Genomic DNA, 26,783 nt, shown 5'->3' on the forward strand with positions numbered 1-26,783 from the left:
GATTTTGGTCCGTGATCCACGTCCCAGTGTAAGGAAGTCGAGAAGTTGATAGCGCAGAAGTACGATTAAGATGTACTGTATGTAATAGAAATGGAGACTAAACATTATAATCGTTTCTCAGTACTATAATGCTACACGAATAGCTATCTTTACTAGAACTTTATCTCTTGACAATTCAATTTTCTTGAAAGAAACTGTAAGAAATCGTAATTTGGACGACGCACAAACAGCTGGTGGTGTTTCAGGCCCACAGTAACAGCCTGTCAATGCTCTTTAGGTGTTGTTTAGCGGGTAGGCTAAAAACGAGCCCCAGAATACTTAGAAAATGGACAGAAAAAACAAGGATGATGTACAGATGATGAGAGACGTTTGGGGAATTAGCAAGGCACAAGAAAACAATATGGGTCGGGAATGTTTTTACTTGACCGGGTGATAGATTCCGGCCGAAGTCATCAGATCTCGATGGTACAATAGAGTGGTACGTACTGACATGTCTCGGTACGTGAAAATATCATCAGAAAACTGTGACTGGTGTTGATGTTGATGAATGGGGAAGGACATTTACCCAGTGATAATCTCTGTCTCCAATTTCAACTGCAACGTACACAGCTACCCCGAAACAATTCAACAGGCGGCCTCTCAAATCCATACCCTCTCTCATCGATCATGCACTTCTCCTCTTTACCTGATGCCAAAGTGCAACCTTGATCAGAACATCTACCCGGGACATTTCCTCCAGTCCGTGCAACTCATCGAGATGTGAGATGCACGAGAACAAGGACATTGCATCTTTGAACGGGTACAAAATACCTGAATTTCCCCTCTGTATCTTCCTATTCACTGCGTCCCATACCTTTCTATGCTGGTCTCATGCATCCATGATTGTCAACACCACCACAAACTCCTGTCAACCACACGCCAAGAAACCACCATCAGGCTGTCTTCACTCCATCACCAAATATTCAAGGTGATACAAAAGTGATTCGTCGTTCTAACCTCAACTCGAGCTCAACCCATACCCTTGTCAATACTGGGTGCACCGGCCCGTCTACCATTTCCACGCCGTCTTACACGGGCCGTTTCTACTTCCCGAGCGCGTCGCATGAGTTGAACTCATTTCCTTTGTTCCGTTCACTTCAAAGTAAAAGCCGCATGAACCACGCGATATCACGATAGCCGGGTTATGCTGTGCGTGCCTGCGTATTGAGTCGCAATATGCACCTTTCCCGCGCCATCACAAAAGCTTCAATCACCAACTGTAGGGCCGTTTATTAGCGATAGCTTCTAAAACCTTCTGCTCTAAAAGATCTTCAGGGGACCCTAGCTTATTGATGCTCTCATCGGTTTGGATGCACCCCGCAGCCTGACCGTGGTGGAGTAATACCTTGCCGACAAGCTTCAGGCAAGAATTTGTCTCGGGCAATGATCATGGAGTGGGAAATGTGCCTGAACTGGGGTTGATGTTTGGGGTAAAGAACATATCCGGTTGGTATCACATGAATTTGGGAACATTGAAAGTAGTAAAGTGGGTGAATATCACGGATGGAATCTTCATGCAAAGATTCGCTGGGAATACTCAGCATCTGCATGTCACTCCTCTCCAATGCTCTCCAACTTTCCATCCGTGCTCCTGTAACACCACTCGTACAACATGTTCGGGCCAGTAACAGGGTTCATCGGCTTTCACCTGAGCCCACAGCCGGAGGACCGGGGCCCGCTACGGGACCGGACGGGTCATCTCAAACGGGACATGTTCGGCGATGAGAAGTATTTTCTCTTCTTGGCTTTATGTGAGTGATTTATTGTCGAGTCTATAGATTAGAGGTTGATATAGTAATATCATATGTAGTAAATCTTTCAATGTTCCCCGCATACAATGTATTAATGATCTTCAACCCCGATGCTTCCCGGCAACAATATCATCCAGTCACAATCAGCGGGGTAACCTCGTGGTGCTCATGGCGACTTGTAGGGGAACTTTTAGAAAAAGAAAAACTGCATGGGAAATGCAATGCCGGTCCGGTTCCCATAGAGGCTGGGCATCCAAACCTGATTAGAATCTGCACCTTCAAGCGTTGCGCAATGACTCAATACGACAAGTCCAAAGCTAGAGACAATTCCAGACATTTCGACAGGTGCACGGTTAGGCTTCGGCGAGATTTCAGGCTCTCATGCAAAGGACGATAAATTTAGCTCAACTAAGTGGTGATGTTACCCCACAACACCACTTTCTAGACATTTCCAGCGCATCGTGAGCTTCACCTCAAATGGTCCTGTTCTACAGTTTCCATCATTTTTCTTTATTCCTTAATTCGCCGTCCTGTGGCCACACAACTGCCGTGCCCTGCCGTACCCTATCAGACTTACATGCGACCCAATCAGCGCGACACTACCTAATGCGACACTTTCTGTAAACGTGCTGGTTGTTTTAAAAGGTGTCGCGCTCTGGTTATAAGACAAGTGGGGACTGAATGCAGGCTGCATCACAGCAGGTCTAGAAGCTTGCATCCAACTCCCGTGCAGGATCTGTTGCAAATCCCGCTTGACAAAAAAACAGGGTGCTACTTTTGAAGTGGTATTGGGTAAGAATCGGAAGTTTCCCGTAAGCAACACCACCACGCCGCGCGTATATTTCCTCCATAGATCATATCCCCAAAGATAAGCATACCTCACTACCCCGACAGAACCCTATCAAGCAAGACACAAGCATGTAGTTTCAAATGCACAATGGATGAATGGCGTAGCAACCGGTTAGTGAATCACTTTAGGGGTATCTTGACTTTCAGAGTAACAAACACCATTTTGGAAATTCTAATTTTGCCAGACCCGGACCGCCTTGTCCTTTCCACCACTGCCGACTCTCTTGCCATCCGGTGCCCAATCCACCGCGTACACTTCATCCTGGTGACCTGGTAGATCATTGGAGAGCTTGTGAGATGCCATTGACCACACCTTGAGCGTTGTATCCTTTGATGCTGTGACGAGAAGTCTAGAGTCTGCTGAGAAAGCACACTGGTACACAGGAGCTACATGACCGCGGAGTGTATTGATAAACTTGCCATCCCTATTCAAGTTAGTATGCGAATTTGAATGGATATTAGATGTCTTACCTAGCGTTCCAGAGCTTGGTGTGGTTGTCCCAGCCTGCACTGGCAATGAGAGTGCCATCAGGAGAGAAGGTGACATGGTTCACTTGCTTCTGGTGGCCCAACATACGTGCGACAGGCTTTGTGCTCTGAGAGGGATCCCAAAGGTACATGGTAAAGTCATCACTGGCACTGACCAAGCGCTCAGCGATTCTACCTTGGAACCTGGCTGCCTTTTCGAACCTCTCCTTGGCTTTGGCTCGCTTCCCTTCCTCGGTTTCGGGCACGGGTGTGTGGTCATAGAATGCAGTCCTCAAGACGAAATCTGTTGAGAGGGCAAGATGATTCACCCAGTGAACGTGGGATGACAAAGTGTGCGCCAAAGTTCCCTTCTCGGCGTTCCAAACTCTAACTGTCTTGTCGTGACTTGCACTGTAGATCAGACCTTCTCCTCCCCAGCGCACACAGCTGACACTGCTCTTGTGTCCGGACAGGACATGCTCGGTTTTTCCAGAGTTGACAACCCATATTCGGATTGTTGCGTCCTTGCTAGCACTAGCAAGACGTGGTGTACCGTCTCTCCAGAGGTGATAGGGCTCCCAGACTACATTGGTAATCCATTTCGAGTGACCAGTCAAAGGGTTTCCAACAGGCTTCCCGGTGTCGGGGTTCCAGAGACGAACTGTCTTGTCAAAACTTCCTGTAGCAAGTCGCGCACCGTCGGGGGACCAAGCGACTGCCAGTACCCATCCAGAGTGACCCGAGAGAGTATATTTAGGAGTTCCAGTTTCAGTATCCCATATCCTTGCGGTCTTGTCTCCAGATCCAGTTGCCAGACGATTGCTGTTTTTAGGGCTGAATTGTGCTGCGAGGATAGCTTCACCATGACCGGGGATCTTGTGGGACATGCGCGTAACAGGCTGGACCTTGAAAACGGCCTGCGGCTCGGCACTGAGGGTAACGGTCGTTTCGAAAGGGTTCTCGATACCATGGTTGCGAAGAAGCTGGAGAAGATCTGTAGGGTATTGGTCTACGATGATATCACTACCGGGAATGTGAATTCGAAATCGATATGGGAGGAATTCTTCTTTTTCCTGGACAAAGTCAGCGATATCCTTCGACCCTTCATGTCACACATACTCTTGCAAGAAGTGTGTTCAACAATAGCGAGAGGTTCTTCTCAGATGCATCGGCTAGAGGAACTTCAATCACATCGGCCATCTGCTTGCCATCTCCATCAAGGAATCGAGCCTTGAAGGAGCCAGCTGGGCCAGCAATGATCGCTGCAACATCTTGCTGAGTCTGCGTCCGTTCGAGCGTCTCTCTTTTCTGTCGCTTCGACGGAGGGGGTACAATTGTCGCCATTTTGAATTCTGTGTGGTCGCTTCGCAGTCTGGAGAATTTCAAAGCGCCCGCGAGATAGTGGGGCAATTTGGCAAAATCTTGAAAATTTTGGCGGTGAAGAGCTGCAGCCGTTATTAGGAGGTGACAGAATAAACTACCAAGAACGTGGGATGTAATAACATAAACTGATTGGTGATTTTGTCTTTAAGACTGATGGATGACCAGGTTTCCCATCCCTGGTCCAATTCATTTCTATCTTTCCCAGTAGCAACTTTAGCCCATTTCTGTTGACAAACTCAAACACCTAAAATACAATTTCTTCCTTACGCCCTTTTCCTGGAAACGCCATACACCTCGGAACCCACACTGGGAGTATGCCAACCGCATCTCTCATCACGTGCAAACCATCATTTTCTCCTTGCTTCAGAAGCATGAGATTCATGACTCCGTCTTCCTTCGGTAGCATAAGATTGATTGCTCGAGCATCTGCTACCGCTTGATTGTACTTGATAGTTTGGTAGAGCTGGTATTGCCGGTATGTCCTTAACAGACGCCTAATTCTGCCCTCCTTGTGATGTTCGTCCGCGCATCCTCTTAGGAGGTCCGGCATAGTGCTGAAATTGTGGCATATCCATAGTTGGCACAGGAATTGGTGTCTGTTGGGGGTTTTGTGGAAGATACATCTGTGTCTGCATCATGACTTGAGCCTGTGCCTGGGCTTGTGCCTGAGCTTGTGCTTGTGCTTGTGCCTGAACTTGAGCCTGAGAAGCCTGCTGAGGCAGTGGTTGTTGTTGAATGTGTTGAACATGCAATTGCTGCTGCTGCTGCTGGCTCTGCTCAACCGCCTGCTGACGACGCTGTCGAGCCCGCTGCTTCTGTGCCGAGTTTTGTCTCTTAGTTTCTTCAATTTGCCGGTGTCGCTTGTCTTGAGCTTGTTGGCGTTTTTGTCTCTGCAAATCCTCATTCTGCACAGCGTAGATAGCGGCGACACGAAGTTGAAGCTGCGAGAGAATTCCAACCCTGTCAGGATGCGACATTTTACGGTATTCGCTCTTGAATTGATGAAAGGTATCGCCGGTCAAGCGGAGAACTGCGTTTGAGACACCTGCTACCTGGATTGCGGCTTGGGTCTCTGCATCAGGTTGAGGACCATCATCTGCCCAAGGTGTCAGAAGTGGCGTGCCAACCGCATCCAAACTCTGCTCGCCATCCAGTTCGTCAGCGATATTGGTCTCGTCTTCGCTTGCGGGTTCGGGGGTTGGTGGTTCGGGAGTGCCTGGCTCGTGGTTATGCTGATTACAGGTAATTGTCAAAACCCACCCACCCATGGTCTTTCGATGAACGGCTTTGGCCTTCCATGGGCAATCCGTCTTCTTTGTTGTTGTTTTGTGTTTTGTCGCCATGCAGCGATACGGACGACCGCCTCGATCGCAAACGAGATCGCATCGTACTATGTCGTTTCCTGGAATGTCTGCACCGCCCACTTTGCCTCGATGGGATCTAGCTTTGACAATCTTGTATCCCTCCTTTTCCATCCGGTCGCTGAGCTCCTTGAAAAGTTCTTCATAGCTGTTGAATATACCTGAATGAGGTACGGATACTGCCTCCAGGATACCGAACATGATGAGTTCGACGCGATCAACGCGTTCGGGACTCGAAGATTGGGGTGTGTGGATTTGGGTATTGACCGGTGTCAGACGTGAGCCACGCGTATCCCAACAGCGGGGAGGTGAGGAATTTCCGAATCGGGTAAAGTTCGGTAGTACTTCGCTCCAACCGAAGCGTATGATCTGGTGTAAGATAAACTGACTAATGAATGTGGTTATCTTCGGATATCAAGTTCTTTGATCGGAAAAGATATAATCGATGGTTGAAGAAGTTGAATCTTTTTTGGTGCAGGTTGTGGTGGGGGATGAGCGAGTAGCAGCTCCTGCCCGAGCTTGATGGCCTTCCCTCGACTTACAAAGGGAAGATTCTAGGCAAGAGCCATATTGCGTCCAACGTGCCTTCATGCTTCTTCCTGGACGTCTTTGATCGCCCGGATATAATATCACAAAAACAATCTTGTTTTTGTTCATGTCACGAGTACTACCCTACAGTGAGTGAATAGCCGATGAAAGTGAATCAAGCGTATGCAGAAACAGAGCAACAATGTCCCCATCGATTCCGTCCAGAACGGACAGTCGAGCGTCAAGCTACTTCCAGAGCAGTAGTACTCGACGCCCTGGTACTTCTGCGATAAGCGGTCACCACGGCCGAAGACCACAAACAAGTCTCAGCGGTTATTCGGGCTATTCTGCCTCTGTCACAAGCGTATCACGACCTTCTACTACACGCCCTGGATCCAGACCGGGTACATCTTCAGGAAGGAGATCACGTACCGCAGCAGCATCCTCAATTTTTGGACCTGTCGAAGCGCAGGATATTGTCTGCGCATTGAGTGAAGCTCGCGGAGTCTCTCCGGTTATAGGTGTGGCTTTTGTCAATGTTTCCATCGGTGAAGTTATTATCAGTCAGATTTGTGACAATCGAGCATACGTCAAGTCAATTCACCAGATACAATTATCGTCACCGAGTCGTATTATCTTTATGTCAACGGCCTGTCCCCCAAATAACCCCAGCACTCTCTTTTCTCTGGTACAAAATCTCACTTCTGACGCTCAAATTGATGCTTTCGAGCGTTCTGCGTGGTCCGAGACGGGAGGCCTGGAGTATATCCAGAACCTGGCCTTCAAAGACGACATTGAGCCATTGAAAGTAGCTACACAAGGCAAATTCTACGCCATCAGTTCGTTTGCAGCAGTAAGTGAATAGCCCAGACGGGGTACAGGCGCTGATCCGTTCTAGGCTATGAAGTATATTCATCAGAAGTTCTCGATCAATTTCGTGCCGCATTCACTTCGAATTCAGTATCGACCTTCTGAAGATACCATGATGATTGACATTTCAGCAATCCAATCTCTCGAGATCATGCAGAACCTGCGAAGCTCCAAGTCTAAAGACTCGCTGTTCGGTTTACTGAACCACACATCCACCCCGATGGGCTCTAGACTGCTGCGAAGTAATATCCTACAGCCACCGACTGATGCTGAAAGAGTTGTTCTCACTCGCTATGATGCCCTCGAGGAGTTGACGACAAATGAGGAAATGTTTCTCGAGATCCGAAAAGGTATGACCACCAACTAGTGAAGAATTTGGCTGACTTGAATAGCCCTCAAGCTGTTCCATGATATTGAGAAGCTCCTGACCAAGGTATGTGTACGGGTATGACCTCTGTCTATACTAAAAGCAATAGTTGATTATTGTGCATACGAATGCCACCGTTCAAAAGGTTGAAGAGCAAATCAACCAGGTGCTGATGGTCAAAAGCTTCCTTGAAGCGATCCCCGAACTCTATACCGCTTTAGGCCCTGCTACATGCGATTTACTCACCAAGATTCGTGCACGTTGTTGCCCTGAGATTACAAACCCTATACTTGACAAGATCCGCCAAACCATCGAAGCAGATGTCACTTATATGAAGTCTGCATTAGATCTCCGCAATCAGAGAACCTTTGCTGTCAAAGCAGGTATCAATGGCATGCTTGACGTTGCACGTCAGACTTACAAGGAGCTCACCGAAGAGATTCATTTACATATAGATGAGTTGAATGGTGTGTTTTGTGCCATCCGCTGAGCTATAACTAACGACAAGCAGAGATTCACAAGGTTAATGCCACTCTCAGATACGACAATGGTCGAAAGTATTGGTTGCGCTTTCAAGCGGCCGACTTTGATGACCGGCCTATTCCAGATATCTTGATCAATGTGGTGCGAAAGAAGGACAAGATTGAATGTCAAACTCTTGACCTGGTTAAACTCAACCTGAGACTTTCCGACACCTCGAACGAGGTTGTTATTCGCAGCGACAGTGTTGTACAGGATTTACTCAAGGAGCTGCGGAACAATGCACCACACCTGTTCCAAGTTTGCGAATCGATTGCCCTCATTGACATGATCTCATCCTTTGCACAGCTCGCCACTACGAGAGACTATGTGAGGCCCGATATCAGCAGCACGCTGGCTTTGAAAGCAGCCAGACATCCTGTCCTTGACAAGGTAAGTGAGGGGCTCCTGTTGAATGTACTCTCTAACTGTTTAGAATATGAATGGCAAGTTTGTACCAAATGACTACTATTCCACAGAGCAATATTGCTTCCATATTGTGACTGGATGCAATATGGCTGGAAAGAGTACCTACATCCGAGCAGTCGCCTTGCTTCAGATCATGGCACAAATCGGTTCTTTTGTACCTGCAGAATATGCTGCTTTCTCTATTATCCACAGCATATTTGCTCGTGTCTCTCTAAGCGACAACATCGAAAGCAACCTCTCCACCTTTTCCGTGGAAATGCGCGAGATGGCTTTCATTCTGCGCAACATTGATGACAAGAGCCTCGCCATCATCGATGAACTGGGCAGAGCCACAAGTAACAGGGATGGACTGGCTATTGCGATTGCCATGTCCGAAGCTTTGATTGAAAGCAGGGCATCTGTCTGGTTTGCGACTCACTTCATTGACCTTACAAAGGTTCTCGCAGATCGTCCAGGTGTTCTCAATCTACACCTTGCAGCCACTAGCACCATGACACCAGAAGGGATCCCACATATTACGATGCTTTACAAGGCAACTTCGGGTGCCATCAGAGGTGAAGAACATTATGGTATCAACCTGGCTAGAGCGATTGGGTTGCCCCAAAGCTTCATCGACAAAGCAGAAGAGGTGGCAGATGATCTTCGAAAGAAACGAGAAGCGAGCAAGCGCAGTTCAGAATCGTCAAGACTTGTGGCTAGACGAAAGCTGATCCTGAACCTACAGGATGCCTTGAGACAAGCTAGAGATTCAGGCAGCGAGGAAGCTCTTCCGGGTTATCTGACTCGACTTCAGGAAGAGTTTGTTTCGCGCATGGAGGAGGTGGACAACATGTAGCATGTGGGAGGGAGGAGCAGGAATTCTGTCTATCATAGAGATGAGAAGTCTATGTTGATGTGGTAGTTTGGGCCTATACGCCGGGGCGCTTGTAATCTAACTCTCGAACTCGTTTCCATACTTCTCTTACTGTCCGTTCTTGTGTCTGGCGTGCTGTTTCTGTTTCCGAAGGACCTGCAGGGCTGACAAAGTTAGTAGGGTCCTGATCATTGATTGAAGCAACTTACCGTATTGCTAGGTATAATCGACCACCAAGATGCGCCCTGGTTATTTCGGCAGTATCTGTATCTCTGGGAGGATTGGCAGTTGTTACAAGACCACCAGCTTCTTCGAGAATCGCAAAACCAGCAGCGACGTCCCTGTTGATGTTAGCATTCAGTCTCGAGACAGGGTTGAGACGTACCATTCCCAACAGCCACCTTCCCACCAGATATCCAAAGAGCCCATTGCGACATAGGCAAGATCCAAGGTTGCGCTATAGCAGTCAGCAGAGTGTATCGGGATGTATCAGACTGGTGACATACCTTCCCAAGCTTCGCACGCCATGAACCATTCCACCCTTGCCTCCTCGGCCGTTCCTCTCTGAAGCAAGATTTACAAAAGACTCAACTTTTCGCGACAAGTTACCATCTGGGATATCTCGACGATCTTTGCCCCATTCACATGAGAATGTACAACCACTAGGGGCATTTGCGGGCATTGGGGGGATCGGGTTTCGAATCAATGGTAATCGTTGTGTCTCATTTAACCATGCGCCTTGACCTGTGCATGATGAGAAGAATTGACGAAGGAAAGGTGCGTTGATAACACCAATAACTGGGACGCCCTTGATGACCAAGGCGATGGATACACAAAACATGGGGAAGAGATGTGTAAAGTTGACGGTACCGTCAAGGGGATCGACTACCCATGTTGGCTTGTCTTCAACGAGGTAGGTTCGTGATGCGCCAGCAGAGTATGACTCTTCTCCTAGGAACCTGATCAAGGTTAATTGATGCGATAACGAAATTAACAACAAGCTTACCCATGGTCAGGATATTTACTGGCGACAGTTGTACGAATAAAGTTCTCGACATCTAACACACTTAGCCATGACCCAAAATAAGAAACAAGTACCAACTAACCGTTGTCAGTCTTGGTTACCAGGTCTACCGAGTTCTCTTTCTCGACATATGATACGGTAGTGGAAGAAGTGCCATGGCCATCGATACGGCGCTGGGCTGCAGCCATGAGCATGTCTCCGGCATCCTTGCCCAATTGCACGGCAAAAGCATAAATCTCAGTCAACTGTTGGCTATCCATGTTTACGGTATCGTTTTTCCAGAAACAACAAAAGGATAAAAGTCAAGTCTGCGATGGAGCTATTTTGTTCAAAAAGAGCCGTGTCGAACCGTCCCCAGATCTGTTTCCGCACTACGGATTACGTGCGCTGCGGGGAAGCATGAAGCTGTCAGTCAGATCGATGGTGACAATCGGTGGAGACTAGGGATGAAGCTTTAACCGGGTTGCGGGGTGGCTTGGGGTACCTTTCGTGGATGCCGACAAGATGGAGATTGGTGGTCAAGACGACGGAATTATACTTTTGCGGGGTATAGTTCATAAGATGTCGATTGCGAGATGAATTCGATGAGCAGAAACACCAAATCACACCAAATCATCACATCATCATGTCTCGTCGTCTCCTCCTCCTCAACGGTCCCAACCTCAATCTTTTGGGCACAAGAGAACCTCACCTTTATGGATCAACAACTCTTAAAGACGTCGAAACCGATGCAGAGAAACAAGCATCAGATCTCTCAGCCACAATCGAGACTTTCCAGGCCAACTCGGAGGGCGCGATAGTGGATCGCATCCACAAAGCACGAGGAAACGTTGATGCCATCATCATCAACGCGGGCGCCTACACACATACCAGCGTCGCCATCCGAGATGCTCTCGTTGGAGTGGACATTCCGTTTGTTGAAGTTCACGTCACCAATGTCCACGCTAGAGAGACATTCAGACATCACAGCTATTTGTGCGACAAGGCGGAGGCTGTCATTTGCGGGTTGGGTGTTTTTGGGTACACGGCCGCGATTGAGTATGCTGCTAAGCATTTGAAGTTGAGGACAAAGTGATAACGAGACAAAAATGAGATAAATGATCAAATTTAAACATCGCTATGGTATTACGCTAGAATATGATGGTATTACAGATTTGCTTGCAATCTTGGTTGAACTTGATCAGAAGTTCGCAGTCCGAGATCAATCTTCATCTTCTCAAACGACTCGGCAGCTCTTTTAGCTGTCTCCTCAGGAACAACCTTGTCTGTGTCGAGAAACCTTCTGTTGAACACCTCGAAGCTCAACCAACCCTCAAAACCAAGTCCCTGCACGATAGCTCGGAGGAGCTGCTTGCTTGGGAGGTAAGCGCCATACGAACTCTCACCATAAAAGAGTCTCGCGTTGCGCGACCAGCTCATACGGGACGGTTGCTCTGCATTGTAGAAGGGGTGGCTCTCGTTCAGAGGCGCATTGAGTTTCTCACCATCAGCCACTTGCAGGAGAAACACCCTGGAGATATCAACTTCTGTTAGGAGTTTCCTGATGGACTCTTGTGTCACTTGGTCGCAATCGGCTGTCTTTCCATCCTCGGCGGCTGGATCGGCGTAAATTCGTGCAAGGATGTTATAAGTGTCGAGACACATTCCAAAGTTGGATCTGTCAACTCGCTGCACCATCTCCCAAGACTCCTCCCACAAGGACAGCCTGGTTCCCCAACACAGGGCCTCGTAAGCGAACCTCACCACGGGCTGTTGCTGCAGTCCCATCTCGGCGGCACGAGTGAAGTCAGCTGTAAGAACATCCAAGTCTTCAGTTGTTTGCTCTGCAGGAAGGAAACTACTGGGAAATAGGATCAAATCCGTGTCGAGGGCATGAACAAGGTCAAACCAGTGCATCAACTCATCAAACTGCCTCTCTTGTGCGTCTCTATCTACGAGACCACCAAAGTGCATAAAAGGTTGAAGGCAGATGATGTCGAGTGAACGGGCTTGGCAGAGGTCATGGATTGTTCGGGCGGCGATAACTTGGTTGGCGTGAGTGGCGCCGCCTGGGAGGGACTTTGACAGGTCGACTAGGTCTTCGTAAAAGACTTCTATGCCGTGGAAGCCGTATTTTGCGGCCATGTCGAGTTTATGGGGGAGGGAATGGCCTGCGAAGCAACGGCCGAGGGACATTGTGCATATGCTTGGTTTATGAGCCATGTTGATGGTTGTGATGGTGTTTGTTGGTAGACTCTGATGGTGAAGTGATAACTTCTTGATATGAATTTGTATAGAGAGATCTGAGATGAACTAATAAATATGACGATGTGGCACTTGATATAAGAGACAAAAACCGGATATTCCCTTTTTTCATATAATAAACAAGTCAACGATAAAAGGATCGTTCATCCAATGTGACCCCATCTGATCAATGCGCATCTTTTCCGTACTATCTGTATCTGTTTAGGTCGTCATTACCCGTCACAAGGCGGCGACAACCGCTAAAGATGCTACAATACGTTTTTCCAGAACATTTCCCATGTTCAGGGAAATCTTGGCCTTGACTTACATGATGGGGTTCGTGATGGTGTAAGCTTACCCGGGATAGTGATGGGTAATTCTTTAACCGGACCCAAAGATTAGGTCGGCAACCTATGCACCTACACTGAAGCACGCACTGAAGTGACCCCGCGATGGGGGGAGATAGTTAGTGGAGGGTAGTGGAGGTTAGTGGATATTCGGAGGAAAAACCCTCGATTTGATGATTCTTCCTTTTTGTCTTTTCTCTTACTGGATGGTTTTGATAGAGAGTACTTTAGACGTTGATGACCCAGGTCAATTCAGTATTCATCATATCATATCACATTGTTTCTCATATTATTCTCAATTCATTACAAAATGTCTGTCCAACAAATAACATTTTCTCCTACCGGAGACTCACTCCAAACCAACCAAGTCTCACAACTTGGACGACATGGATACTTGTTTGGCAAGAAACTAACAGCATCGCTGTCGCCCTTTCTTCATGATGTTATTTACAAAGCCCTTGGTTACAACTGGGGTCAAGTTCGTCTTGACTCGGCTGATATTGAAGGTTTCTTGCAACTGGCGCAACACCCTGACTTTTACGGTACGTCTCTCACTCACACCCATCAACTCTTACTAACTCCTTATAGGCGCCTCAGTAACTATGCCCAATAAAGTCGCCATCATCCCTTACCTGGATGAACTCACAGAAGAATGCCGCGACGTTGGCGCCTGCAACACTCTGTACCTCCGTGAAAGAGACGGTCGTCGTATCTTTTGTGGCGCCAACACAGACGTCATTGGCATCAAAGACTCTTTCTACCAAAACATTGAGAGTCCCGATACCGTCTTTCACAACAAGCCCGCTCTAGTCGTCGGCGGCGGCGGTGCAGCCCGAAGCGCAATCTACGCTCTATGCAAGAAGATGCAGGCAACGGCCATCTACCTCGTCAACCGTGATGAATCAGAGGTAGAAGCCGTCATCGCCGATTGTGTGGCCCGCGGATACGGTGAAGGCTTGTTACATGTAAAGACCGTGTCGCAAGCCTCATCCCTCGAAGCACCAGGTGCCATTGTCGCATGTGTACCAGACTTTGAGCCCGTGACAGAAGAAGAGATTACCGCTCGCGCCGTGACAGAAGCCTTCCTAGACAAGCCTCAAAAGGGCGCTATCCTGGAAATGTGCTACAATCCCACACCGTTCACAAAGCTGGGCGCCATAGCAGAGGACAAGGGATGGAATGTTATCTTGGGTACCGAGGCGTTGATATACCAGGGACTAGAGCAGGACAAGTATTGGACGGGCAAGACATTGGAGGAGATGCCAATTGAACAGGTGCATGTTGCTATTGCCGAAAAGGTTGCCCAAAGGGCTGAGGCAAAGTTGTGATAAAATTGGGACTGGTGCATTGGGAGGTGAGCGTGCATTGCTTTTGTTTATAGATTTAAAATACGACTGAGATTCCAAACACAAGTTTAATCCATTCCTCGGTGTTGTCCTCTGGTCAATTGAACTCCAAATGTCATCACCATACAGGGTTATGGACATGCAGATCATTTGGAGTATTCGGCACGAAAGTTATTTCACCGAAAGCGTCAGCGATAAAACACCAAATAAATAGACATTTAGCTATGTATTCCATCCTCAAGACCATAGTGTGATCAATTCTCTTTGACTAGTGATATGCGTTAACAGAAACTCAACAAACATTCCAATAGGTAGTCGAAATGATTGTCTATATCTGAGGGTGAAAAAAATAAATAACCTAAGAGTCTGGTCTAAATCTGATAAGCTGACCTACTTATTTCGTCCCTTATGCTTACTGTGGCCAATTCTTCTACCCCGAGGATATTAGTTTTATGTCTGAGGACGGTAGATCAAAATCATTCCGAGCCAAGGATTCTTCGGCAACTAAACAAATTTGCCGAACAAACGCTACTTATAAAGCATCTTCCTCTTTGCGTTACTTGAGATCCTTCAACTCTCATCATCATGGCGTCCTCAATATCTTCTTCGCCAGAAATGGCTCAAATTACAGGCCGTAACTCGCCTACAGAAATTCAACGATCAATAAGACGTATCAACGCAGCCTACGACTGGACCGGTCCTGACGATCCAGATAATCCAAGAAACTTCTCATTGCTCACCAAAATTCTGAGTATCGCTTCAATAGCGTCTCTAGCATGGGCATCTTGCTTTGCCGGAGCGATATATGCACCCGCTCAAGCATCTGTCGGACAAGAATTCCATCAAGGACGCTTGGCTGCTGTTATGCCCCTGTCGCTGTATAACCTCGGCATGGCATGCGGACCACTTGTCGGTGCACCTCTATCGGAGACATACGGTCGAAAGACTGTCTATGTCGCCACGACACCAATATTCCTTGCGTTTCTTCTTGGTTCGGGTTTTACAAGAGATATCGTCAGTTTATCCATATGTCGATTTCTTGCTGGCATGTTTGCTTCACCGAATGTGAACAATACGTCTGCTACGATTATGGATTACTGCGAGCCAAGATATCGCGGTGCGAGTCTGGGAATCTACTACTCTATCCCATCTCTTGGTGCAGCTGTTGGGCCGCTCATTGGAGGTTTTGTAGAGAGGCAGCTTGGATGGCGGTGGACGCAATGGATTGCTGCCATAGTGACTTGTGCGCTATACATCCCTGTCTTGTTCACAAAAGAGACGTATAAAAAAGTCGTCCTCAAACAAAGAGCTATCAGAATGGGCATGGGGGACAGTTCATCTCAGCAAACTTCTGTCTCCAGAACTATTCGACACTTCTTTACAGTTCTTATCCTCCGACCACTCCATATGCTCTTTACTGAACCAATCGTTAGCCTGGTCAGCTTGTATAACGGCTTCATCTTTGGGCTTTTATACACATTCATCATATCTGTTCCCTGGATCTTCAGACATTATTACAGCTTTACCAAAACGGGCGAATCGCTCTCATACCTAGGTATTACTCTTGGTACTCTTTTCGCCTGCGCACCATTCGTCCTGATTGATTTCTCATATTATCAAAAACGCCTCATCCGATGGAACCAGACTCACGACGAACCTCTGCCCCCAGAGAACCGTCTCATCTCTGCTATGATAGGAAGTTTTCTCCTCCCTGTGAGTCTACTTATCGCAGGTTGGACAGCTGAATATCAGCTTCACTGGATTCTTCCCATCGTATTTCAAGGCATCACTATGCTGGCATGTCTTTTGATTTACGCTGGTGTGAATCTCTTCATGTTGGATGCTTATGGTCCTTTGTATGGTGCTTCGGCTTCAGGAGCCATGATGTTGAGTCGATACTCTCTAAGCTTTGCGTTTCCAATGTTTGCGCTGGAAATGTTTGAGAAGCTTGGGGCGGGCTGGGCAACGACTCTTTTGGCTGGCTGTACGTTGCTGATGGCCCCTATACCATGGTGCTTCTTTGTATATGGGGAGCGTATTCGAGCGCGGAGTAGATATGAGTCAAGTCTGTAGTTAGAATACAAGAGAATGAAATAGATTCAACATCGAAAGTAGCGCAATTATAGCAAACATCTTCGTTCATATCGACCTGATCCGGGACCATCAGTTGCCCTCCTTCCAACTAGCGTATTTTCGATAGATATCCTTCCTAATAACATCCTTCAAGTCTGTAGCTATTTTGGTCACCTCATCATCCAAAGGTAGAGCAGCACAGATAGCCCCGATGGCACAAATATCATTCTTCCGGTCAATAAACCAAGTCAAAGTCAAACCTCCTCCCCAACTCATTGTATGAGCACCATACCACCCATCCACATCTTCAAGCGTCACAGCACCTCCAAGACCATGTCCAAGTTTGGTATTTTCATCAATTCCAACTCTGAAGAAAGGGCCCATCGGGCTTGCAAGCATGGCTTGATGACCAGCGGCTGCTTCGGGACTGAGATGATTCTGAAACATGTCGTCGACAGTTTCGCGTTTGAGGAGTTTTCCATCATTTGAGAGGATGGATTGAAGGATTTTGAGGTAGTATGTAGCGGACATTGCTAGACCGTGACCGCCGAAACATCCGCTGGAGCGAATGTTGATAGAAGATCCTTGACCCATGACAGCACGACCTAGACCTTCAGGATCATCGGGGTTGAGATCGACAAAGCGCTCTCTCAAGTCGTCTCTGGTAATCGGGTGAAACTGAGCATCATTTCCACAACCAAGAGGTTTCAAGATGCGTTCCTGAAGCCGTTTCTCAAGTGTATCTCCCGTTACACGCTCCACGATCCGACCAGCCCAGTCAAGACTAGATCCATACATCCAGCCAGCCCCAGGTTGATGAGAGAGCGGATAAATAAAAGTATCTTCGACAGTCTTTTTGCCTTGATCCTTTGGTTTATATTTGGCACTCCACTTTCCAATAGTCGGATGTAGAAAGTCGTATGCCGTACCAGCGCTATGCGTAAGTAGCATCTCAAGCGTGATTTTCTGGAATGCATCTTCCAAAATTGGCTCGTCATCTCCAGACCATCCTTTCAAAACCTTCTTTTCGGCCAACTCTGGAGCCACAGTTGACAAGTCTCCTTTGAGAGTAAGAAGACCTTCTTCAACACACTGTAAAGCAGCGATACTAGTTGGAAGTTTCGAAGCCGACGCAAGACATAGAATATCGTCTATTTTCTGAGGAACTTTTTCACCCGAGAGAAGAGTGCGTCGGCCGAAAGCAGTATTATAAGAAAAGTCTCCGTTGGAATCGGTGGCGCAGATGATAGCTCCGTTGATTTTGCCAGAGTCGATGGCTGCTTGGACTGATTCTTCTATGGTTCTGGACATTGTGAAAGAATGTTGGTTAAACGTCGAATAGGATATGCTGAGTCTAGAGAGAGAACGATGTGTACTGAAAAATCTATGTCGTGATAACATGCTGCTGAGGAGTGATATTTATGTCACCAGTTCATGTAAGACACCTCAATGATCCTCCGAGGTCTGTCACGTGTATCATAGCGCTAGGGAATATTTAAGCCAATTAGATCTTCAAGTTTCCGAACAGACAAATGAGCTTCAACTTGATCGTCGAGACTATGCGGCCAGTGAGTCAACATGTAGAGATCGACAGATATTTAGCGATATATCCGAAGTAAAAACATTATTGTTATCAATCGGTAAAAGTTTGAAAATATTATTCTTCATAAATATCAACACGCTAAGGGTATCCATCCAATCTATACACCATCACATCATAATCTTAGGCTGTGCCCTCAATCTGCTCAGCCTTGGCCTTTTCCTCCCGCAAGTCAACACCATCGGCGTTGTGTCGGAACTCTTCCTCTTGCAATCTCAAATCCTCCATGACAATTCTGTTAGCCTTCCAGATAGGCTTAGTGTCAAACAACTTGTCCATAGCCTCCAAAGGTACACCCTTGGTCTCGGGAATGCAGAAAAAGACAAAGAAGATAGACAAGATCATGAGAGAGGCAAAGAAGATGTAAACACCGAAACCCCAAGCTCGGAACATCTGCTCAGTGAAGCGGGCAATGATAAAGTTCCAGAACCAGTTGTTGGCAGCGGCGTTGGCCTGACCAAGAGATCGAGTGTTTTGGTCAAACATCTCAGAGTTGAGAACCCACGGTGTACCGTTCCATGACGGGGTGTAGAAAGCAGTGTAGAGGTAGAAGAAGAACACAGCTGCGATACCACCAGAGGAAAGAGAAACATCTTGTCCACTGGCAAGCTTGGACTCGGTGTTGGCGATCTTGATGTATGCACCAATAAAGTACATGGAGAAAGCACCGCCAGCAGCACCAATCATGAGAAGGTTGCGTCGACCCATGTGGTCAATAAGAACCATGAGCCAGACAAAGGTCAAAACAGTCTTGACGACACCAAAGATACCTGTGGTGAGGAAGCTGGTGTTTGTTCCGGTAATGCCGATCGACTTGAAGACGGTGGGACTGTAGTAGTTGATGGCGTTGATACCAGAGCCTGGAGTCTATTAGTCATTGAAAGTTTATAAAGTCGGGTATCTTACCGTTTTGGAACACAAAGAGGAGACCACCAAGGAGGAAGCGCCACTGAACCTTGCGGTCCTTGAGAGCGGCGAAAGGCTTCCAGAAACCAGCACCAACAGCACTGTGGTATCGGTCGATCTCGGTGTCGATAAAGTTAATCTCCTCAACAATGTAAACATCGTCTTGGCTGAGGTTTCGCATCCAACAAAGGTTCTTGATAGCCTGCTCACGCTTGCCCTTGGAGAATAACCATCGAGGCGACTCGGGAATAAAGATAGCTCCGAACATGAGAAGACCAGCAGGGATGAGCTGAACGGCAAAGGGAATGATCCAGGCATTCTCGTTCTGGCCGGGGGAGTAGGGGAGGTGCTGGTTGATTCCGTAGTTGATCCAGAAACCGACAAGGCCACCAGCCTGCCAGCCGAGTTCGTAAAGACCGACAAGACGACCACGAATGGCAGGAGGCGACAGCTCTGAAATGTAAATTGGTGTCATGTTGGAGCATCCACCGACGCCGACACCGGCCAAGACACGACCGCCGATGATAAGACCGAGACCCCGATCACCATTGGCACCCAACATCATACCGGCTCCAACCATGAAGACGGCAGAAAAGAGGATAAGAGACCATCGACGACCGAGAAAGTAACTGCTGACGTAGGCGAAAAGAGAACCGAAAAAGGCACCGGCTTGATAGACTGAAACAATGTTTTGCTTGGTCAGAGCCAATGCATCAGGGTCATAATTCTCAAAGTTGAACTCTTGAACGAACGAAGGCAAAGCCAGGGTGGTTCCGATAAAGGCAGAATCGTAACCAATGGTACAAGCAGCCATTGATGCAATGGCGGCGCATGCGTAGACGCGCCAGTTGTAGACGGCCTTTGGCGTAGGCCGGTCCTCCTTGAGAGTCAAGATACCCATGACTGTAACGGTTCAGGGAACTTTGCAATTAAGGTTGGAAAGAAAGTTGTGGGTGAACTGGAGAATCGAAAAGGAATGCCCCAGGACCGGTGGGGAGGAAAGATTTATACCAGTCCAACATGGCCCCGACCCATACGTTACCTGGTCCATTTCCCCCTGGTCTTCTCCAAAAACTAGCGGATTCTGTACCAGGGGAGGCAATTCCTCGTGTCAATCCAATAACCGGGAGAATTACGTCTCCAGCTGGAGAAGCAGTCCGGGGTTTGCGGGGTTGGATCTGCGGGGGAAGAATATGCTTCCGTGACATTTGTCTTGGATCTGAGATTGCATTTTGGTCTGTTGGGGTAAGAAAACAGGGCGATTTTGGTGTCTCCTGTGCCGACAACCGTTTCTCTGGATAAAATCTTATCCTTTGTCTGGGGTCTCCGCAGTGTTACCATCCACATGGTCGAGAACCTAATCCTGTTTCGTCAGTCAACGGCGATGATCCTGTCATTTTGAATGTTTATCCCTGTCGTTTCCCTTGACGCGGTGAGACCGTTGCTCTGCTTTTAGTTTGCCGATATAAAAAGAGGATCAAGGCAAGGGTCTATACCTAAAACAGTGGGAATCCATAGAAAGTCAAGGCCTGTTCCCGCGTAATGAATTATCATTGCCAAGTATTATTGACCAGATGTTGACGGAAGAGATAAAGAAGGCAAGCACAGCATGTGAGAACAAAGTGTAGTGAAGTGAGAATGACATTTCATCGTGATTGACCACCTAAACTCACAGTAATCCGACCATTGACAAACTGTGATTAAATTCTACCATCCTCGTACTCAGAAGGATAGATATTAGAACGTGTGACACTCCATGGATTGATAGATTAACCTGGAGAACACATTCAAGAAATACACCATCATTGATGTTTCTATTTGTGTCCATCCAGACTGTACTTATGATGATCTTGATAAGCCTGTTTGTTGGAGAATCCAAGAAGACATGGTGATCTATTCTTCGAGTTGTTCTGCATTTTTGAGGCCAGAATTGTTCTGAAATGTTGAGAAGCCTCAACGGCAGCCTTTGCCCTGCATGCAGCGTGCGCAGCTAACAATTAGATGGACACCAGGCCAGTAGGATATTTTGTTCGAGAAACGCAACTGACACATCGAGGCTAATTCGCCGCGTGGAGCAACAAGCGTTTGGCCTGACCCGCTGAACACGCGTAAGGGAAGCGTCCTGAGAGTACATGTCTGGGCTCAGCAATTTACAGCTTCTCCACTGGAACCTTTGTATGTGTTTATCATTATGCAGCTGGACAAGGGTAGCCATTAAGGAATCTGCGTGGCAGGATGTAATTAAATTTCATTATATCATGGGCCAAAATCGCCTTGAAACATCTCTCCTAAATCGCATCCTGGCGCAAAGCCCAAGTTTGTCATAAACTGTGAATCAACATCGATGCCATCTGCGCAGTCTATAGATCCAAGTTCATCCAGTATGGCGTCGTAATCCAACAGCTGACTTGGCATGTTCGAGTCATGAGGTATCTGACCATTGAGGTGAGACGTTTGTAGTGTATGAAATGTAAGATTGGGCGTAAGTGTGTATAATGATTGCGAATTTGGACTTTGTTCCGGTTGATAACGTTGTCGATCGAATGGTAATGCTTGCTCTTTTTGTCTTTGCTGCATCTGACCAAGCTCACGTTCCAGTTCTCCAGATGTGATAGTGGTTGGGTGGGTAACGCGTTGAGTCGGATGAGTGGCGGCTGATAACTCATCCATAAATGACGGGCTTACCACTGGGTGACTTGGGTGATCCACTGTGCTTGGCGTGCCCTGGTTGTTTTTAGATGCTGGCCCTTGCCCCTTTGTCTTCCAAGTGCCAGTGAGTGTTTGCATCGTTGTATTCCACTTGCCAATGTCATCTTCTTGCAAACGAGCCACATGGCCGTGTTGTTGGACTATTTGCATCAGAATGTTTACAATCGGAGGTGTTCCGCCAAGTCCAAAGTTTTCCACGCACGACTCGACGACCTCTACAAAGTTAGACAAGAGGGATGGTCGATGACCAGGCACCAAGTCCAGGGTGATTGCCAAGAATATGCCCTGAAGTAAATATGCTGATGGTACTCTTGGTGTTGAGCCTCCGAAGATTAAGGAATTGCAAAAGGAAAAGCGAGAATCAAGACTTTTCACAAGGTCGTCCGGAGTAATCTGCGTGTTGCGACCTCGATCCATACTGGCACCCCAGAGAGCACAAAAAGCGAATAACTGTCGAAATGTGTGGAGCGGTGCCGCGCATTCTAACGTTGATTGTTGTCCGTCTTCAGACACCTTCCCAAAACCAGAGACAGAAGCCCAGGGTTGATTCGAGTCGTGAAAGTCCCCTATCGAAACAGAAGGAAGTGTATATCGAATGCCTGCAGTTACTTGGGACTGGCCAAGGCAAAGCGATACCAGAGAGTCCAAGATGAAACTCGCAGACAAAACCCGGATTTCGTTGTGATTGAAAGAGTGTTCAGCTCCCTGCTTCACTGGGTACATATGCGATGCTGTGGCCTGATGATATAGAGCAAGACGCGAGGCACGGCCTATGAGCGTCCATGCTGGCATGGTCTTTTTTTGGCCCAACAGTACCAGTGACTGGAGAAGCAGAGCACTGACATGTCCTAGATCGATTGCTTCGTCGTCAAAAGGTACGAGTTGTCGAGCGGTGGCCAATATCTTGTCGGGAGTGAAACCATTGTCGTTAGAGGCATGAGGGGTTGCTGCATCTTGAAACGAAGATACAGCAAAGACGGCCCAAAGCTGAGCGTGAAGCGCCGACGCGAAGCCCGCTTCGATGGTCAGCCCATTCGCAGGATATGTCAAGGCTGTGCTGGTGATGACCGCAGGGTCAATAATTGGGAGCCAGCTGTGGGTGTAGGATACATAAATGTCGACAAGCCGCTTCCAATGGGGAGGTAGTGTCAGCCTGGTAGATGTCCGTGATCCACCTTCGTCATTAAAGGTGTAGGAGGGTGTGGTGAGATGTGTTGATGAATTGACGCCTTGAATCGTGATACTAGGCGATGGGTTGACGTCAAATATGCCAGGTCCAGATGGAGTGTTTTCCTCTGACTCTGAATCGTCTGCGGATGTTTCGTTCTGTGGTGTCTTTTCATTCGATAGTAACCTGCCAATATCCTTATGAACTCGGCTCTTGTTCCATCGTCGGTATAGTCGATGGTTGGCTTTATCTTTGGTTGCGAGGATGCGAGTACCTTCTGCACCATCATCCTGTGTAAGAAGATGGTGTAGAGCCCCTTCGCACCCAGGAACCTGTTCAAAGAGCCAGGCGAGGGACAGCTCAATTGTCCGGAGGTAGCCAGTTTGTACACCTCTCTTCCGCGACGCAGGGGTATACGAACATGGCCTGTTTTGTGCAGTACATGTTCCACAGTGAGGACGGGCGCCATCGCACTTCTCTCTCGCAGTTCGACAGGAATCACATGCAAGAGAGACTCGCTGACGTTTGACAGGAGCTGTTGTTGCGGGAGCGTTGGTGGTATCCGCATCGTTCTCGCGTTTCTTTGGCGGCATTTCTTAACTTTGTCGACAGTGAACAAGCTACCTGTGCCGCAAGGGCAGCAGGAGCATGACGGTGAATGGAGATACAGCTGGGCCGAAGCGGTGCTGTCGCGCAGATCCAATCAATGACGCTCAGCTCAAATACGTAATCTCTGTGCCATTGTCATCAATGTCTAATGCAACACAGAGCAATGCCTATGATGAGATGAGACGCGATCGATGCGGGGAGACCTGGAGTCCTTGAACTTTGAGTTGTTGGAATTGAACTTTGGAGTCTCCGAGACCGAGCGCCGAATCATCACCGATGTTATTGGTCCGGTGGCCGGAGTGGGTCGGATAAACACTTTACCGACCAATTGCCGTACCTGCCCCGGATTCTGTGGTGGGGGATCTGCCGAGCCTCTCTCTTGCCCACTTGCCTCTCGATTAACGAAGGCTCTTTGTTTGACCAGCACACTATCATCATCTTCTCCGTACGTTTGAACCTCAAGTCTAGGAGTACTGTAAACCGCGACACGACTGTAATGGCGTCACTCTAGCATCCCGTGCAAACGACGCGAAATGGCTGGTGTCAAGAGGTCTCTCGGGTCGATGCTCGGCCACGAGGATACCTTGCTGCGACCAAACGGTAATGGCCGTGCAAGAAACGTCCGTTACGATCATGGAATTACCCACGATAACCTCGACCCAATGACACCAAGGTCGCAGTCCTTTAAGCTGAGCGACGCTCTTCAATCGCAACCTCATTCTCAGGCTCAATCTCAGACTCAATCTCAACCCAACTCCCGACCTGACTCTCGCGCCAATTTCCAATCAGTCGGCCCTTCAAATACAGACCAAAACGATGGCCTTACACGGACACCCTCCCCAACCTTTCCTTCATTGACTGGACAGGTCCCAGACTTTAACCAAGATGCGTCAATGATGCTTGTTGGCATGAGAGGTGCCGGAAAGTCAACCCTCGCGGTTATGGCATCGTCGGCCATGGAGAGAAAGGTCATTGACCTTGAGCCTACTTTTCAAAGGGCCATGGGCCTTTCCAGTGCGCAATACAAGGCTGAACATGGATCTGCTGAGTGCTATAAACAACAGGCCAAAGTTTTGCAGGGCGCTCTGCAACGCCATTCTACCGGCTGCATCCTCGTCTGCTCTTGGATGGAGAGTCGCGTGCAAAGCCTGTTGCGAGAATTTGCATCTACCCACCCCGTTATTCACATTGTTCGCGATGCCGAAGCGATCCAGAACCACCTCAGATTTCGCGACAACGCCAAGATACGGAACCTCCTTGACGTCAGCAACGCCATTTTTAGGTCTTGCACCAATTTCGAGTTCTTTAATGTCTCCGAAAAAGCATCCAAGTCGTCGCTTGCTCGAGCAACAATGTCAGAGAGGTCTGCCGCTCCATATCTGACATTGAAGCATGTCGAACGACATTTTCTCAAGTTCTTGTCAATTATTTACCCAGCAGGGACAATACCATTTACCGATTCCGCGTTTCCGCTATCGAGAATCCCCGCCGAGGAGCGCAACTTTACATACGCTACATCAATCCCTTTGACAGATGTTCTCAATGATAGTGTTGAAGTTGAGGAGCATGTCAGAGGTGCAGATGTGGTGCAAATTGTGGTACATGACCTTGCCGACCATGCTGAGCAGGGCACCTTGACACCTGAAGCCAGCGCAAAGTTGCTTGCCGATATAACAAAAGGTATCGGGGTTGTCAGAAGAAGTACAATTCTTCCGATAATACTTCACCTCTTTCTTCCTCATACGGCGACTGATGAGGTTTTGCGCGTCTATCTCGAACTCGTCCACCATACAGTTCGACTGGCACCCGAAATGATGACGGTCGATCTCCGACTTGAGGATGTACACATCTCACGCATACTGTCAATCCGGAAAAGAACAAAAATAATCGGCAATTGCTTCATCATATCAGATCCACCAGCCTGGGATTCTCCAATGTGGCTGTCTTGGTACAAAAAGGCCAGCAGTTTAGGATGCCATATTGCTAGATTGATACGGCCAGCGACGTCAATCGAGGATAATTTTTCCATCAACCACCTCAAGACGTCAGTTGCCGCTCTGCAAGGGCCAAAGATTCCTCTGATTGCCTACAATTCGGGGTACCTGGGTCGCCACTCCCAAACCCTCAATCGCGTTCTGACGGTTGTTCGGCCAGACTCGCTTGAACGAGTGAACCCTAAGCCGCCAATCACGCCAACCATTACCGCAGTAGGAGCGACAAAAGCGTTGTTTTCCTCATTCGTCTACGACCAAATGAAGCTTTATGTTTTTGGTGCCAATGTCAGTTACAGTCTGTCGCCTGCGATGCATACATCCGCACTCAAGGCATGCGGGCTCCCACACACTTACGAACCCGTATCTTGCTCGTCGCTTCGAGGGATCAAACATTTGATCGAAGACCCAGAGTTTGGTGGAAGTTCCGTTGGACTCCCTTTCAAAGTTGAGATCATCACCTTGACTCATTCATTGAGCAATCATGCCAGAGCAATTGGTGCCGTAAATACACTCATCCCTATCCGCTTTTTGAACGAAGACGGCACAATCCCAACAGGCGCTGCCTTTTTCGAGAGCGTTAACCGTGCTGGCCCTATCAAAGCCTTGTATGGTGAAAATACTGATTGGATTGGCATTCGTGCCACTATTCGACGTGGCCTCTCTCCCGCCAACGCTGTCGTATCCAGCACCTGTGGTCTTGTCGTCGGAGCAGGCGGTATGGCCAGAGCTACAGTCTATGCCATGCTTCAGCTTGGTATCAAGAATATTGTTATATATAATCGTACACGCGAGAATGCCGAAAAGATGGTGTCGCATTTCACACAGCTATTACAAAGAAAAGACTTGGGTGTGTTGAGTGCCGAGAGTGAACACTCGCGCTTTCACGTCATCGAATCAATGGAGGATCCTTGGCCAACAGATTACCGTTTGCCTACCGTTATCGTTTCGTGTATTCCAACACATCGCATTGGTAACGTTCCTGCTCCTGAACTTGCATTGCCTAATGAATGGCTTGGAAGTCGTACTGGTGGTGTTGCCATTGAGCTTGGGTACAAGACGTTGGATACGCCGTTTCTCACCCAATTCCGAAAAGAAGCTCCCCGAGGATGGGTCAGTATGGACGGTCTCGATATGTTGCCCGAGCAGGGTTTTGCCCAATTTGAGTTATTCACTGGTCGAAGAGCACCGCGACGGATTATGAGACGGACAGTGTTTGAGGCGTACCCAGATGAAGAGGGCAAGTCAAATTTTGAAGAACTGCAACCAAGATTACGGTCGCTTGACGAGCAGGAAACATGATGATGAAATTTAGCAGCATATTAATGACATTTGGACATTTCAACTGCTTTTTGTGCCATTCAGCGTGC

At 48.0% G+C, this 26,783-nt stretch overlaps 12 protein-coding genes across 12 annotated transcripts; 5 read left to right on the plus strand and 7 right to left on the minus strand.

Moving 5' to 3' along the window:
* Positions 1-2,811: 2,811 nt before the first annotated feature.
* On the minus strand, positions 2,812-4,451 carry FPOAC1_008646 (uncharacterized protein; the record flags this gene model as incomplete). The annotated part of the gene is made up of 3 exons (XM_044853086.1): positions 2,812-3,064; positions 3,111-4,180; positions 4,227-4,451. The coding sequence occupies 3 exons, from the start codon at positions 4,449-4,451 to the stop codon at positions 2,812-2,814; spliced, it is 1,548 nt and encodes a 515-aa protein (XP_044705756.1).
* Positions 4,452-4,984: 533 nt separating this feature from the next.
* Positions 4,985-6,867, minus strand: FPOAC1_008647 (uncharacterized protein; the record flags this gene model as incomplete). The annotated part of the gene is made up of 2 exons (XM_044853087.1): positions 4,985-6,239; positions 6,812-6,867. 2 exons carry the CDS (start codon positions 6,865-6,867, stop codon positions 4,985-4,987), a joined length of 1,311 nt encoding a protein of 436 aa, XP_044705757.1.
* Positions 6,868-7,019: 152 nt separating this feature from the next.
* Positions 7,020-9,399, plus strand: FPOAC1_008648 (uncharacterized protein; the record flags this gene model as incomplete). The annotated part of the gene is made up of 6 exons (XM_044853088.1): positions 7,020-7,232; positions 7,278-7,599; positions 7,642-7,682; positions 7,726-8,083; positions 8,128-8,528; positions 8,572-9,399. 6 exons carry the CDS (start codon positions 7,020-7,022, stop codon positions 9,397-9,399), a joined length of 2,163 nt encoding a protein of 720 aa, XP_044705758.1.
* A 73-nt stretch (positions 9,400-9,472) lies between these two features.
* On the minus strand, positions 9,473-10,701 carry FPOAC1_008649 (uncharacterized protein; the record flags this gene model as incomplete). Its single annotated transcript, XM_044853089.1, has 6 exons — positions 9,473-9,581; positions 9,627-9,758; positions 9,803-9,874; positions 9,924-10,376; positions 10,424-10,475; positions 10,524-10,701. 6 exons carry the CDS (start codon positions 10,699-10,701, stop codon positions 9,473-9,475), a joined length of 996 nt encoding a protein of 331 aa, XP_044705759.1.
* A 365-nt stretch (positions 10,702-11,066) lies between these two features.
* QUTE2 (Catabolic 3-dehydroquinase 2) lies at positions 11,067-11,516 on the plus strand (the record flags this gene model as incomplete). The annotated part of the gene is made up of 1 exon (XM_044853090.1): positions 11,067-11,516. The coding sequence occupies one exon, from the start codon at positions 11,067-11,069 to the stop codon at positions 11,514-11,516; it is 450 nt and encodes a 149-aa protein (XP_044705760.1).
* A 71-nt stretch (positions 11,517-11,587) lies between these two features.
* On the minus strand, positions 11,588-12,565 carry FPOAC1_008651 (uncharacterized protein; the record flags this gene model as incomplete). The annotated part of the gene is made up of 1 exon (XM_044853091.1): positions 11,588-12,565. One exon carries the CDS (start codon positions 12,563-12,565, stop codon positions 11,588-11,590), a length of 978 nt encoding a protein of 325 aa, XP_044705761.1.
* Positions 12,566-13,321: 756 nt separating this feature from the next.
* QA3 (Quinate dehydrogenase) lies at positions 13,322-14,339 on the plus strand (the record flags this gene model as incomplete). Its single annotated transcript, XM_044853092.1, has 2 exons — positions 13,322-13,553; positions 13,600-14,339. 2 exons carry the CDS (start codon positions 13,322-13,324, stop codon positions 14,337-14,339), a joined length of 972 nt encoding a protein of 323 aa, XP_044705762.1.
* Positions 14,340-14,942: 603 nt separating this feature from the next.
* Positions 14,943-16,430, plus strand: FPOAC1_008653 (uncharacterized protein; the record flags this gene model as incomplete). The annotated part of the gene is made up of 1 exon (XM_044853093.1): positions 14,943-16,430. The coding sequence occupies one exon, from the start codon at positions 14,943-14,945 to the stop codon at positions 16,428-16,430; it is 1,488 nt and encodes a 495-aa protein (XP_044705763.1).
* Positions 16,431-16,520: 90 nt separating this feature from the next.
* On the minus strand, positions 16,521-17,741 carry FPOAC1_008654 (uncharacterized protein; the record flags this gene model as incomplete). The annotated part of the gene is made up of 1 exon (XM_044853094.1): positions 16,521-17,741. One exon carries the CDS (start codon positions 17,739-17,741, stop codon positions 16,521-16,523), a length of 1,221 nt encoding a protein of 406 aa, XP_044705764.1.
* Positions 17,742-18,153: 412 nt separating this feature from the next.
* Positions 18,154-19,837, minus strand: FPOAC1_008655 (uncharacterized protein; the record flags this gene model as incomplete). The annotated part of the gene is made up of 2 exons (XM_044853095.1): positions 18,154-18,890; positions 18,937-19,837. 2 exons carry the CDS (start codon positions 19,835-19,837, stop codon positions 18,154-18,156), a joined length of 1,638 nt encoding a protein of 545 aa, XP_044705765.1.
* Positions 19,838-21,192: 1,355 nt separating this feature from the next.
* On the minus strand, positions 21,193-23,406 carry FPOAC1_008656 (uncharacterized protein; the record flags this gene model as incomplete). The annotated part of the gene is made up of 1 exon (XM_044853096.1): positions 21,193-23,406. One exon carries the CDS (start codon positions 23,404-23,406, stop codon positions 21,193-21,195), a length of 2,214 nt encoding a protein of 737 aa, XP_044705766.1.
* A 549-nt stretch (positions 23,407-23,955) lies between these two features.
* FPOAC1_008657 (uncharacterized protein) lies at positions 23,956-26,715 on the plus strand (the record flags this gene model as incomplete). The annotated part of the gene is made up of 1 exon (XM_044853097.1): positions 23,956-26,715. The coding sequence occupies one exon, from the start codon at positions 23,956-23,958 to the stop codon at positions 26,713-26,715; it is 2,760 nt and encodes a 919-aa protein (XP_044705767.1).
* Positions 26,716-26,783: the final 68 nt, after the last annotated feature.

This window comes from Fusarium poae, chromosome 3 (genome assembly GCF_019609905.1).
Source record: "Fusarium poae strain DAOMC 252244 chromosome 3, whole genome shotgun sequence".
Lineage (NCBI taxonomy): Eukaryota > Fungi > Ascomycota > Sordariomycetes > Hypocreales > Nectriaceae > Fusarium > Fusarium poae.